The following is a 15,010-nucleotide window of genomic DNA, read 5'->3' as shown; positions in this document are numbered from 1 at the left end:
AGCCTCGAGGTTTCGCCGGCGTCGGCGAGGAAAACCGTCGAAGAAGACTAGAAGAGGGCTCGTCGAACGGACCGGACGGAGGTGCTCCGTGCTGTCTTGCGCCTTAGGGGCCCTCGCGTCGAAGAAGAGGTTTCGCCGGCGTCGGCGAGGAAAACGGGGAGATCGCGTCGACAGACGGCAGGAGATGAAGAGTCGAACGGCTGTCGCAAGATCGGCATTGAGAGAACGGGAGAACTCGTCGAACGAGGAGAAGGAGAACGCGTCGAATCGAGAGGGGAGATAAAGGGGATATCGGTATCGGGACGCGGCAAGATTTGATCGGATTTTAACCATTTATTATTTATTATCCCTAAATAATTTAAATTTTTTTGGGCCCCTTTTAATCCTGGGCCCTAGGCATAGGCCTTACCCGCCTATGCCTAAAGCCGGACCTGCCTGTAATACTCATCATTCATGCTAGTTGAAGGTCAAAATAACATCACATGTGGGGATATCACCAGGCAATTGAATTTAGATGCGTAACCACTTAGTTGTGTTAATTCAAGAGTTATGAAATATCAGTAACCCAATAATTAAGAATTCGATTCCCAGCATTTCTCTTTTTTAAAAAAAAATTCAACCTTTCTCATTCCTAATTTTAGGCGATTGTTTCTGAAAAGATAATCAGTCCTCTAATTTTTTTTAAGAATAAAAGCTCCAAAAATATTGTTCAACGAAGGAAATTACAAGAACGTACGCAGTCATAGATTTCTAGCCAATAAATTCGAGTGCAATCAAGCTTGTAAAGCTAACTACCATTGGAACGAAGGCACTGGCTGGATCTAAACTCCAACATCTCAGGCAAAACTTGCTACCTCATGTCTCCCTTCTCGACTTCCGAGCTCTAGGAGCAGATGCATCATCAGATTTCCCGTTCTCTTCTTTCTCCGCAGTGGTTGCTGCAGCATCATTCTCAGCAGCGGAAGCAGTTGGCGCCACCGGTGCCTGTAAACCCCAAGGTTTATGAAGTCGGAATTATCTAAAGACAACACAGCAGCTAAATTTAAGTCAGATTGAATCCCTCACCTGAGGTTGCTTTTTGCCACCAAAGAGAAGCCTGACTATAACAGTGGCAAATACCACTACCGTGGACACCAGGACTCCAATGGTGATGGTAGGTTGTTTCTCTGCCTTCTCAATAGCATCCTGCCCCCAAAAAAAAACAACCATCAAATGCGAAAAGGAATAATTTGTTCAATGCAAGGAATGCAAATTCAAGAAATCTAAAGATAATAGTAACATACAATGATTTTGATCTTGTATGGTTCCAAGAAAGGAACGTCCGCAATCTTGTAGAGGACATCAAATATTTTCTTCTGCAATAAAAAAGACAGAGTGAGACTACCGTGGTTGATAGGAACATAGGAGCAACATGATTTAGTAAACTGGTTGGTGGAAACGTTACCTGGAAACCTGAAAGCCCATCTTTAAACCCAGCAGCTGCTTCTTCAGCCTTCTGCTTCTCTTTCTCCACCTCATACTTAGGCTTCCATGTCTCCAGCCGGTATTGTTCAGCAACCTTCTCATCGCTAGCTATCAAAATGTTGTCAAACAGAATACCATCCTGCATAGTCCATATTTCAATACCAATGGCAGCTATGGGCTCGAAATTGGGCTTGTCTAGTTCATAGTACTCAGGATTGTCTATCTCTTGTGGCTTCCAGATACCCTTGTAATTTGGATTGTCAATTCGAGGAGCAGACCATTTCCCCTTGTATGCTGGATTCCTCTTCATGGGTCTTTTCCACTCGCCACATCCAGGTGCTTCTTCACACTTTGGGTTGTCAACCTTGGGTGCTTCCCATTCTCCATCCTCTTCGTCATCCCAGTCCTCCGGCTTTGTGGCTTCAGGGTCATCAACATCCTCAGGTTCATAGTCCAGCCATCCTTCTGGCTTGACAGCTTCCTCATCTTCAATCTCCATTGGCGCATCTTCATCCCAGTCATCAGGCTTTACTGCATCAGGGTCTGGAATTTTAGCTCTCTCATCCCAATCCTCAGGTTTCTTGTCATCAGGGTCAGGTATTGTCTTGGGTGGAATAAGAGCTGGCTCAAAATCATCAGAGGACAAGAAATTTGCTTTTTTCTTCTCTTCGCCGTCAATCAAAATTTTCAGCTCATTGTCGGGTTTCAAGATAGCAGTATACACATGCGAGTTTTTGTCAGCTGGTACTGATGGAGGATACTTTAGATGGTGCTCCACAAACTTCCCAGTTTTAGGATTCTGGTGCTGAAGAATGAAGTGCACCTTATTTGTCGACCCACACTTATCAGGTCCAAACATGATGGTATATGGAGACTCATTGTTAAATCCCTTGGGAGTCCATCCAGCTTCCTGGGGACGGAGGTACTTCAGATATGCACCACCACATTCGAGTCCATTTTGCAGCCGAACTTCAAACTGAAGAACAATTGTTCCATCCTTGAGGGCAATTGGCTCCTCAAGTTCCTTGACAATGGCATATTTTTGTGCTTGTTCACTGACGAGAAGCCCATAGTCTTCATGACCATCGCTCTTCGAGTGTTTCCATGTACCTAGTCGACAAAGTAAAATTTTGTAAAAAGGATGCATCGGCTACCAAAAGATTTATGGAAGGAAATAACTAAAAAAACAAAAATTCAGCAAATAGCACACAATTCCAGGATATATTCCTGTCTACATGAAACTAGCAGTCAGGAGTATTTTGCCCCATGCAAGTACTCTTGTCGTGCCGAGTTGGGCAACACTTATCCATTTTTGTCTAGATGTTATGCGCAAATGTTTACTTCTGATACTGATTACAGCAAACTCATCAATACACTGCAATCTGTTAGCAACTAAATTGCTACGAGAGAACCATGACCCAGGCCTGAAAACCCAGTGTACTTATTGCTTAAAATTTCTAAGTTGTAGGCCACGCTTTCCAAATCTATCTTGGAAGAGCAGACATTCCCAATGTTAAGTTGAAAAAAAATATCAGAGCTATTATCTTAAAGTTTCAATGAGTATCATCTGTTCCTGAATAATTATTAAAACCTCAAATCTAACAAGGAATAATATTAAGGAATAGAGTAATGTCTTTCCCACAGTTGTCTATGACGTTACACTATTTAATTAAAGAAATTCACGTTAACCAACTAGATAAAATATACGCAAGGTCATAGAATTAAAAATGTCTAAAGAATTGGAAGAAAAAAAAGTATATCAATGTTAAGTTATCACACAATGTTTATTATTAACTGTCAATTTCTTTAAATTTTCTGTGGTTAGTCGTTATGATTGCTAGAAAATATAGCAGCACTTGGAAAAGCTGATGTCAAACCCATTTTTGACTTAGGCAAATAGAATAATGATTCCCACGCTTGAGGTAAAAATGATTCCTACACAAGCCAATCAAAATGAGCTTGACAATATATGACGTCAATATACGATCTATTCAACTAAACATCCTTACCTCGTGCTCGTAATAAGCATGACAGTTAGTATTATTTTACGTAAAAATATGTTTACTGTAATTTGACTTATCCTTTTATAATTTATTTCATCATATTGATTTGTGTTATCAGTATTTTTTATTTAAGATATTTTTACGTTTTCCGTTATTAAATGAATCTACTAGATCAAATTGAGGTTGTAAATAACCCAGAGTGCTTGTAGGGGTGCAAACGAATCGAATCGAATAATATAAAAATATTGATATTCGAATTCGAGCTTGAAACATATATATGATATTCGAATTCGATTCGAAGCTCGAAAATATTAATAATTTTGGCTCGAGTTTGATTCGAAATATGATTCAAGCTCGACTTCGATTCGAATTATTCGAACCTTAATTCGAGCAGAATCAAACTTTAATTCGAAATGCCTTAAATTATTCGAGTTCGATTCGAATTATTCGAACCTTAATTCAAATAAAATCAAACTTTAGTTCGAAATGCCTTAATTCGAGCGGCTCGTGAATAATATTATAGATTCGAATTTGGCTCGAAAAATTATCGAACATGTTCAAGTTCGGCTCAAATTCGATAATTTCGAATACGAATCAAATATTATTCGAACGGGCTAAAAAAGCTCGCGAACTAGCTCGATTCATTTTGTGAAGAAACTTTAGGAACTTACATTTTTCAAATCATTCATAAAGCACACTTTGCATGCTACAACTACCCTCCCAGTCAAATGGATATCATATTCATAATTTATTCTGATTTATTGCTCTTTAAAATCAAATAAGAGAGCATGTTCGGTTGTTCTTTGTTTATATTATTTATGCCTACTCAATTTGTCATGCCTCGAGAAATTTTTCAGGATGTAAATTGAAGTTGAGATTAATTATAAATAATTTAGTTTTAATTGGTTAACAAAGATTAAAGGGGAATTAATCCATGTTTAATTTAACTATTGTATCTAATTAAGTATTGTTAAGATTAACCAATTAAAATCTAGGTTGTTATTGGATTTGAGCTCAAACTTAAGTTTACTGTTGAAACTCAATTAACTCAGGCCAATAAGCTCAATTACTCATCCCATTTAGGTTAGTGGATCAAATATGTTTAAATCCGATACTCGAAACTCATTAAGAAGGTTATAAGCCACAATCATTGTCTTCTTCACCCGAGCATGCGAGATCGTGATTCTCTTCTTCTTCTCCCGATCGCGCGATTGCGCTCATCCGAGGACGTCGCGGTGATCGCGGGTGATCAGGAGCTCCAGCTGACAGTCCGAGTTCTCGCCGGGGTTGGCTGGAACCTGTCGGGTGGCAGCGATAGGCGTGACGCGAACAAGGGAGGAGCTTGGATCTGAAGGATCTCGATCAATAAGCTTGCAATCCTTGTATGTGTGGTATTCGTTGGGTGGCTTTAGTTTGGTGTTCCATCTATAGACAGACGATCAGTCGGAGCATACTATTCAAACGCTTGAGGATTTACTGAAGGCTTGTGTTATGGATTTCGATGGCAGTTAGGAGGATCACTTGCATCTGATTGAGTTTCATATAATAACAGCTATCATTCTACTATTCAGATGGCTCCGTTTGAGGCTTTGTATGGTAGACCTTATCAATCTCCGGTGTTATGGGAGGAGATTGGCGAGAGACAACTGTTGGGTCCGCAGGGTATTCAGCAGGATGCTGAGCTTGTATGCATTATCAGACGATGTATGTTAGAGGCTCAGGACTGACAGAAGAGTTATACGGATCAAAAACGTAGGCCTTTGGAATTTTCTATGGGGGACCATGTGTTTTTACACATATCACCCACGAAAGAGATGAAGAGGTTCGGATTAAGGGGGAAGTTAGCTCTACGCTACATTGGACCATTTGAGATATTGCAGCGGATTAGCGACGTGGCGCATCGCCGACACTTGCTGGTGTTCATAATGTATTTCATATCTCCATGCTGCGGAAATATCTAAAGGAAGTACCTCATCCTACTCATATTCTGAAGAAAGTATCTATTCCTCTGAAAGATCTCGGATCTCAATCGGTAAATTTGCAATCCTTATATGTGTGGTATTCGTTAGGTGGCTTTCGTTCGGATTTCTGAATTTGTTTGAGCTCACAGATCGGTGGCGGGTCTTGACCGAGAGGAATCGGAGCTAGGTTTCGGCAGCAAAGGAGGAATCGGAGATTAGTTGATTTCTAAGGCATCAAATCAGGTGAGTTTGCTTTGATCTGATTAGGTTTTGTACCATGATCGGATTTCATGGATTGTGTTGCGATTTCAAATTATGTTAAGGATTTGTTAGCTGTTGAGATTGATTTTCTTGGGTTCATTTGTTTGTTGTTGTGGTTTCGATAGAATTGGGATTGTTGCTTGTTGTTGAAATTCGGTGGAACTAGGGTTTCATAGGATTGATCGGTTCGGTTCTTGTGGATGGATTTTATGTAGGGATTGATCTGTGCAAATTATAGATTTGTTTTTTCCGGATGAAGTGTTGTTGTTTTGTTTCTACCGGTAGTTTTGAATATGGTTAAATATGAAATGAGTTTAATGAGATTTAGGTGATTAGTGTAGATGCTAAAATTAGATAGTGTTAATTGGATTTGGGTGAGACTAAGTGTGTAATGAAATTAGCTTGAGTTTAATTGATATGAATTTAATTGGATGTAGTTAGGTTAGCTTTAGATTCGGCTGAGAGTTATTTTACTGTAAAATTAAATATATTATTGTATTTAGTGGGTGTTGTATATTGTAAATTGTAGGACATTGATTTGTGGATTCTATTATACACGAGAATTTTATTAGAGGTTCTTATTTCGACGTTCGTCATACCAGATGGGTACTCTTGTATTTAGTCAGTACAATTCTTAATTATAGTACACGACTTATTATAACTTATTCTTATTATTAAACTCGATACTTGATACATTGTTGTTGTGATATGATTTAGTCGCAATCATTACAGTCTCATTTATTTGTTGTATTATCTAATCATGGATTTATTATTATATATGTATGATTGACAACTTATTTTAATTGATGTTGATTATGCCTGAGTAGATGTAATTATTACTTGTTGAGCTGAGCATCATGACATATACATGATAGTAGTAGATATAGTTGACAGTTATTATTGTTGCTGACACTCACCTGACACTGTATGATAGTGGTACAGGAGTGAGAGTATTTGTTTCACTATATTGGGTGCAACCAGGACTAAATAGATAGTCCTCCTGAGATATTCTATCCGCTCCCCACTTGATTAGTAGTTGAAGCATGTGCAGTTGTCCTGTCGTGCGCCCCAGTTCATTGTGTGAGTGCCTGGGAATGACGAGTGTAGATAGTGACCATGCATATTGCCTACAATGTATGTTCCATGTGTGTTGTTTGTTAGTAGTTTATTTTGCTGCATCTGTGCGTGTGTATGTTGTACTTGTTTGATATATGATTGTTGCATTGTGTGATATTACATACATTGATTAAATTTGCATGAAGTATTATTGGTCTTATTCACTAAGTATCATTTTTGGACTATATATCTTTTTGACATTCATGTTAATATTTAATTGTATCCTAAACCCTAGTATCCACTGAGTATTTTATACTCATCACCCAGACTCTGGAGTTTCTATTCTTCCTCCCCAGATAGCAGATAGTGATAGTTCTTTTGGAAGCTTGAAGTTCTGTCAGACTGCCACATCTCACAGCAGGAGGAGTATTCTTTGATTTACCTCTTGTGGTTTTGAATTTATATTCGTATCTGTGAACTTGTTATAATTCTGATTATAAAATTTTTTTGCGTATCTGTAGTTTGGATTTGTGTCCGTATATATGGATTTTATTGTTGTTATAATTCCGCTTGTGCAGTTTCTATTATCGTAGGCTTGTGGAATTGATGTCTATTTCTTATTGTGATTCATATCAGTATACATTTGTGATTTTCATTTATACATTGTTAGTATGTCGTTTGTGACTATATATGTATGGTAGTTGTTGTGTGGTTGATATTTTTATATACATGTGTTAGATTAGTGAGCGGCCGTGTGAACCTATTTTTAACATAAGTAATGATAGATAGCATGAAAAACTAGCATGAAAGACACAAGCATGGAAGCATGAAAGACACAAGGGGCTGGGTCCCACCTGCATGCAGGGGTCCCACTTCCATGCTTGTGTCTTTCATGCTAGCTTTTCATACTACCTATCATTACTCTTTTAACATAGGTCCACACGACCGTTCACTAATTCAACATATATATATATATATATATATATATAAATACCAACCATAAAACAACTACCACACATATATAGTCATAAATGACATACCAACAATATATCAACGAAAATCACAAATACATACTGATATGAATTACAATAAAAAAACAAGACATCAACTCCACAAGTCCACGACATAAACTGCGCAAGCGAAATTATAATAACAACAAAATCCACATATACAGACACAAATCCAAACCACAGATAGACACAAAAACTCCATAATTAGAATTATAACAACAAGTTCGCAGATACGAACATAAATCCAAAATTACACAAGATAAATCAAAGAATACTCCTGATGTGAGATGGGAGCAGTCTGACAGAACTCCAAACTTCTAAAGAAAATATCCCTATCTGCTACCTAGAGAGGAAGAAAAGAAATCTCAGGATCTGACTAGTGAGTATAAAATATTCAGTGGATACTAGACAGATAGAGCACAACTAAATATTAACATGAAAATCAAAAAGATATACAGTCTCCAAAAATGATACTTAGTGAACAAAGTTAATAATACTACATAACAGGTAATAGGTACTCATGCAAATTCAACCAATGCATGTAATGCTAGACAATGCAACAACCATATATCAAACAAGTGCAACATACACACACACAGATCCAACAAAACACACTACCAACAAATACATGTACAGCACACATGCAACACACATTACAGACAATATACATGGTCACTGTCTGCACTCGTCATCCCCAAACACCTACACAATGAACTGAGACGCACGATAAGACAACTGCACACGCTTCAATAACAAACCACTACTAATCATGTAAGGAGCGGACAGAATATCTCAGGAGAGCTATTTAGCTAGTCCTGGTTGCACCCAACATAATACAACAAATGCTCTCACCCCTGTACCACTATCACACAGTGTCAGATGCCAACAACAACAACAACTATCAACTACACCTACTATTATCATATTTATATCATGATGCTCAGCTCAACAAGTAATCATTACACCTATTCAAGCATAATCAACATCAATCAGAACAAATCGTCAATCATACATATATAGTAGTAAATCTATGACTATATAATACAATAAATAAATGAGACTGTAATGATGACAACTAGATCATATCACAGGTTAACAAGGTATCAAACATCGAGTGTAATAATAAGAAAAAGGTTAAGATATCGAACAAATGATTTATAATAAATCGTGCACTACAATTAAGAACTGTACCGACCAAGTACAGGAGTACCCATCTAGTATGACGAATGTCAAAATAAGAACCCAATAAAATCCCCGTATATGACAGAATCCATAAATCAAGGTCCTGCAATTTACAATATACGCACCCACTAAATGTAATAATATATTTAATTTTGCAATAAAATAACTCCCAACCGAATCTAAAGCTAACCTAATCAAATCCAATTAAATTCATGCCAATTAAACTCAAGTTAATTTCATTCCACCCTTAGTCTCACCCAAATCCAATTAACACCATCTAATTTCAACATCTACACTAATCACCTAAATCTCATTAAACTCATTTCATACTTAACCACATCTAGCCCCAACCAGATTCAAAACGAAGAAACAAAACAACAACACTTCATCCAGAAGAAACAGATCTATCAACAACTTGAAACCAAATCCTAACAAAACCATAATCCACTCAAATCAATCCCTACATAAAATCCATCCACAAGAACCGAACCGATTAATCCTATGAAACCCTGATTCCACCGATCCCAACAGCAAGCAACAATCCTAATTCCATTGAAACAACAACAACAAACAAATAAACCCAATAGAATCAATCTCAACAGCTAACAAATCCCTAACAAAATTTGAAATCTCAACACAATCCATAAAATCCGATCATGGTACAAAACCTAATCAGATCAAAGCAAACTCACCTGATCTAATGCCCTAGAAATCAACTAATCTCCGACTCCTCTTTCGCTACCGAAACTCAGCTTCGATTCCTCTCGATCAAGACCCGCCACCGATCTGTGAGCTCAAACAAATTCAAAAATCCGAACGAAAGCCACCCAACGAATACCACACATACAAGGATTGCAAGCTTACCGATCGAGATCCTTTAGATCTGAGCTCCTCCCCTGTTCGCGTCGTGCCTATCGTTGCCACTCGACAAGTTCCAACTAACCCCGACGAGAACTCGGATCGTCGGCTGGAGCTCCTGATCACCAGCGACCACCACAACGTCCTTGGATGAGCGTAATCGCGCGATCGAGAGAAGAAGAGGAGAATCACGATCTCGCGTGCTCGGGTGAAGAAAACGACGATCGTGGTTATAACCTTCTTAACGAGTTTCAAGTATCGGATTTAAACATATCTGATCCATTAACCTAAATGGGTTGAATAATTGGGCTTATTGGACTGAGTTAGTTGGACTTCAACAGTAAATCCAAGTTTGAGCCCAAACCCAATAACAACCTAGGCTTTAATTGTTTAATCCTAATCATACTTAATTAGAGATAATAGTTAAATTAAACATGGATTAATTCTCCCTTAATCCTTATTAACCAATTAGAACTAAATTATTTATAATTAACCCCAACTTCAATTTACATTCTGAAAATTTCTCGTATCTTACACAATTTCAACAATCAAAACACCACACCACGCATGCTAATGGCATTGTATACAACTAACAAAACACCAAGCCCTCCTTGCTAGTAATGACATTCTATGGTACCAACCGTGAAGCATTAAAACAAAGAAAAGAGACAAAGTATTATATCTCAAAAGAAGTACTTTTGAATCATTAAATAATGCCTTATAATATACAAACAAGAGAATAATTGGATAACAACCATTTTTACTATGTCATACTTTTAAGCAATTAAGTTTGTTATTTATTTTCATTTTAGAGATTTTCTATCGTACCAGAATTGTAAAAAGTCTATTAGTAAGATTGTCAGCTTTAGTGGAAGCACACTGATAAACAGATATTGGTTGTCAGCTTTAGTGGAAGTACACTGATAAACAGATATTTTAGTAGTTTCAAAGTCATTCTTTCATGAAGCATTGACAAAATTACGTACTGTGATCAAGTTTGCGTATCAACAAAAGGAAAGCATTTCTTTCTGCAGTCTAGCTTGCCTACAACTTATTATCAAAAAAACAAAATAGGAAATAAATATTTAACAACCATACAAGTCCGGATAATGAGAATATAATCAGGCTCCTGACACTTGATCAGCGCAATATATCATTAGATTTTCCAGAGAGACACGATGGTTCCCCAAGACAACTAAATTAGATACTGTTACAATTGTAGTTGAGTTTCATAATATCTAATACCAAAAGCTTTACTAAGTAAACAAATCAAAGAAATTTAAACCATTAATATGAACCAATAGATCCGAGCCAATAAAACAATATACTCTATTTAGAGCAGGTAAAAAAAGTGCTAACGCAGAATCAGATCCAAGTAAATTTATCAAGGCCAAATGATTAGTTGTCCCTTAGCTATGAACACTGATAGGAGAGAACAAATGTAGAATGTCTCAATGTAATCATTCAAAATTAGTAGATTATGTCCATAACAAAACAAGGTGAACCCTTGTTCTGTTGGTGTCCCGATTAGTTTTGATGTGATCAACCAGGTTAAGTTAAATCCTGTGTTGTTCTGATCTCTCTGTTAAGTGTGCAAAAACTTAAATACGGAGGAAGTCGAGTATAAGACGTAGCGAACGAGAAGAATTGCGCGGGGAAGTGAACCAACGAGCTCGGTGCAATCCGAAGAACGCGGGCGCTGTAGAAGAGTACGCCGATGGAACGAGAAGAACGTGCGCGACATCCGAGGAACGAGAAGCCGAGAGGAAGCACGCTCGAAGGGCAAAAGGTCGGAGTCGAATTCGGGTGAGCCTAACTCTGATTAGTCAGAAATCACCCAACCGACGATTCTACAAAAAGTCAACATAAGTCAAACATGTTGATTTTTGACCGTTGACTTTTGACCATTGACTTTGGCCAAAGTAGAAGACTTAGACTTATACCTTTTGGACGTGACTTTTTTTTTAAAAAACCACATCCAAAAGGTCCAAGTCTAAGTCTTCTACTCTGGTCAAAGTCAACGGCCAAAAGTCAATGGTCAAAAGTCAATATATTTAACTTTTGTTGACTTTTTGTAGAATTGTCAGTTGGGTGATTTCTAGCCAACCGGAGTTAGGCTCACCCGAACCCGACTCCGGCCTTTTGCCTCTCGAACGTGCTTCATCCCGGCTTCTCGTCCCTCGGACATCGCGCACGTCCTTCTTGCTCCACCGACATATTCTTCTGCAACTTCCGCGTTCCTCGGATTGCACCGAGTCCGTTGGCTCACTTCCCCGTGCAATCCTTCTCGTCCGCTACTTCTTACGCTCGACTTCCTCCGTACCTAAATTTCTGCACACCTAACAGAGGGATCAGAACAACACAGGAGCTAACTTAATCTGGTTGCTCACATCAAAATTAATCGGGGCACCAACAATCTCCCCCTTTTTAATGTGCATCAACCCAAGTTCAATTAGAGTTAAACCAAAAAACAGTAAAAATAATAAAACTAAGTTAAACAGTTAAGTATGAAAATAATTTTACATTTCAAAACTATAACCTCCCCTGAACCTCGCATACTCTCCCCCTTTGATCACAACAAAAATGGAGTAAATAGAAGTAGAGAAGAAAGGAAAAAATCGTGCAAAAAAGTTAGAAAAAAAATCTTTCTAAGTATTTAACTAAAGCATAAAAGATCCTAAAAAATTTAGTTTTCAAAAAGTTAGAAAAAATCTTGCCAAGGATTTTTCAAATTTAGAAATAGCATTTTTACTTAAAAAATTTTTTTAAAAAATAATTTCATTAACAAAAAAAAATTCAAAGTTAATTGATTTTTCTGTCTTTGAAAAAAAATCAAGAACTTACAGATTAAGGAATTCAAAATTCACTTTTTTTTAAAATTCAAAATTGATTTAAAAAATTTTGAAAAAGTTTTGTCAAAGTCAACATTTGATGTAAAGATCCCAAAATAAGTTTCTATCTACTAAATTTATTAAAAATCTTAGAGGAATATAATTTTTGAGCACTTTTTTAAGTCGGTCCCTGTGATTTTTAATATACCAGTTCAAATTATCAGGATAGTTATTTTTCTTTTGACGTAAGCATGAAATATTAAGTTCTAATTTTTGAACTAAGTTTTTCAAGTTATCATTTTCATTCTTCAAAACATTAGAGTTATCAGAAGAAGATGCAAAGGCTAGTTCCTTTCTTAATTGTGAATTTTCTTTTTCTAATTTACAGTTAGCCTTAAACATTAGTTTTATTCCAACGTATAATTGATCGTGAGGGAAAAAACATACCTCGCTTATCGGGTCACTTTTAAAAGACGAGTGTTATTCTTCTTAACCGTCTATTCACCCCTCTTTAGCCGGTCCAATCCGATTCAACAAGTGGTATCAGAGCAGGTTCGCTTTTGAAAGACTAACCGCCCGATAAAGCAACAGGATGATGACCGAAGTGCATATCCATCCACCCAAATTCAAAGGAGATTTCACCATCTTAAAAAAAGAAAATAAAAATATTTTTTCGTATTGATTTCGATATTTTATTGTCTATTAAATATGATTTTGGTGTTCCAAAAGATACGAATGGGGATGAAAAAGAAGAAAGCCTATGGAATGAAGAGCAATCTGTGTCCGTTGCCAACGGTAAGGCCGTGTTCCACCTTCTAACGGTCTTACGTACGCAAAAAGTGAATCGAATCGGCACCTACCACTCCACCTAAAAGAGTTCTGATTGAGCGTTAACCGTCTTGGAAGCAACGATCCAGTTGCAACTAAGTTTTTTAAAAAGACGAATGTTATTTTTCTTAACCTATTCAACCCCTCCAGCCGGTCCAACTCGATCAACATATTCAACTATCTATTTTCCTTTTCGTGGAGCAACTAAACAACAATTTAGCTTCCTCAAGTGACAGAAAGCTAATGCAGAAGCGTTTGAATTCCACTGTTTTTTATCATCATAATTAATTTCCACAAATTTCGTTTTTATCTTCTTTAGATCTATGGAAAGTGATCATAGAATCGGCTACCTATCATGATAGTAGGAAACAGAAATTGAAAGGTAAAATCTTACCACTGGTAACAGAAAATTTTACCACACGGGAGAACCAAGAACAGATCCACTGTCACTTTTAAAAGACGAGTGTTATTCTTCTTAACCGTCTATTCACCCCTCTTTAGCCGGTCCAATCCGATTCAACAAGTGGTATCAGAGCAGGTTCGCTTTTGAAAGACTAACCGCCCGATAAAGCAACAGGATGATGACCGAAGTGCATATCCATCCACCCAAATTCAAAGGAGATTTCACCATCTTAAAAAAAGAAAATAAAAATATTTTTTCGTATTGATTTCAATATTTTATTGTCTATTAAATATGATTTTGGTGTTCCAAAAGATACGAATGGGGATGAAAAAGAAGAAAGCCTATGGAATGAAGAGCAATCTGTGTCCGTTGCCAACGGTAAGGCCGTGTTCCACCTTCTAACGGTCTTACGTACGCAAAAAGTGAATCGAATCGGCACCTACCACTCCACCTAAAAGAGTTCTGATTGAGCGTTAACTGTCTATTCAACTTAACTGTCTATTCAACCCCTCCAGCCGGTCCAACTCAATCAACATATTCAACTATCTAGTTTCCTTTTCGTGGAGCAACTAAACAACAATTTAGCTTCCTCAAGTGACAGAAAGCTAATGCAGAAGCGTTTGAATTCCACTGGTTTTTATTATCATAATTAATTTCCACAAATCTCGTTTTTATCTTCTTTAGATCTATGGAAAGTGATCATAGAATCGGCTACCTATCATGACAGTAGGAAACAGAAATTGAAAGGTAAAATCTTACCACTGGTAACAGAAAATTTTACCACACGGGAGAACCAAGAACAGATCCAAAAGTAATTTACCTTGGTAATCCACCTGCTCGGAGACGGTCCATCGACCCTCGAACGATTCGTCAAAGGACTCATAGAACAGCTGGATCAAAAAGGCCAAATCAGTCTCTAGATGCCGAAATCACCAATAGCTAGAGGGAAAATGCGTGGGGGAAAAAACCTACCGGATCCGACGCCCAAATCTGGAAGAAAAGGGACGCAATCAGCGTCAAGACGAGCGGCGCTGTCAGCTTCCTCTCGCCCATTGTGAGGGGAGAGAGAGCGCAGATCGACAGGGGAACGAGCGAGCGATGGCCGTGATCTCCAAAGACTGAGATGGGAGGACAGACCGAGTCGCCCTCGCTT

The 15,010-nt window shown here is 37.7% G+C and overlaps 1 protein-coding gene across 1 annotated transcript; it reads right to left on the bottom strand.

Moving 5' to 3' along the window:
• Positions 1–596: 596 nt before the first annotated feature.
• Positions 597–15,010, bottom strand: LOC141836538 (calnexin homolog). Its single transcript, XM_074724053.1, has 6 exons — positions 14,830–15,010; positions 14,678–14,747; positions 1,445–2,574; positions 1,284–1,355; positions 1,066–1,185; positions 597–984 (listed from the first exon to the last, which is right to left on the bottom strand). The coding sequence occupies exons 1-6, from the start codon at positions 14,908–14,910 to the stop codon at positions 856–858; spliced, it is 1,602 nt and encodes a 533-aa protein (XP_074580154.1). The 5' UTR covers positions 14,911–15,010; the 3' UTR covers positions 597–855.

Source organism: Curcuma longa, chromosome 10 (assembly GCF_044706935.1).
Source record: "Curcuma longa cultivar G26 ecotype Majalengka, Jawa Barat chromosome 10, ITB_CL_G26_1.1, whole genome shotgun sequence".
Classification (NCBI taxonomy): domain Eukaryota; kingdom Viridiplantae; phylum Streptophyta; class Magnoliopsida; order Zingiberales; family Zingiberaceae; genus Curcuma; species Curcuma longa.
Note: the sequence above shows the minus strand (reverse complement) of the source record. Positions and strands in the feature narration are given on the sequence as shown.

Excerpts from the sequence above, each read along its gene's own strand:
- LOC141836538 (XM_074724053.1), bottom strand. The coding sequence starts at position 14,910 with ATGGGCGAGAGGAAGCTGACAGCGCCGCTCGTCTTGACGCTGATTGCG. Across the intron at positions 2,575-14,677 it reads CGAGCAGGTGGATTACCAAG|GTACATGGAAACACTCGAAG; the intron begins GTAAATTACTTT and ends TTTGTCGACTAG. Across the intron at positions 1,356-1,444 it reads ATGGGCTTTCAGGTTTCCAG|AAGAAAATATTTGATGTCCT; the intron begins GTAACGTTTCCA and ends TTTTTATTGCAG.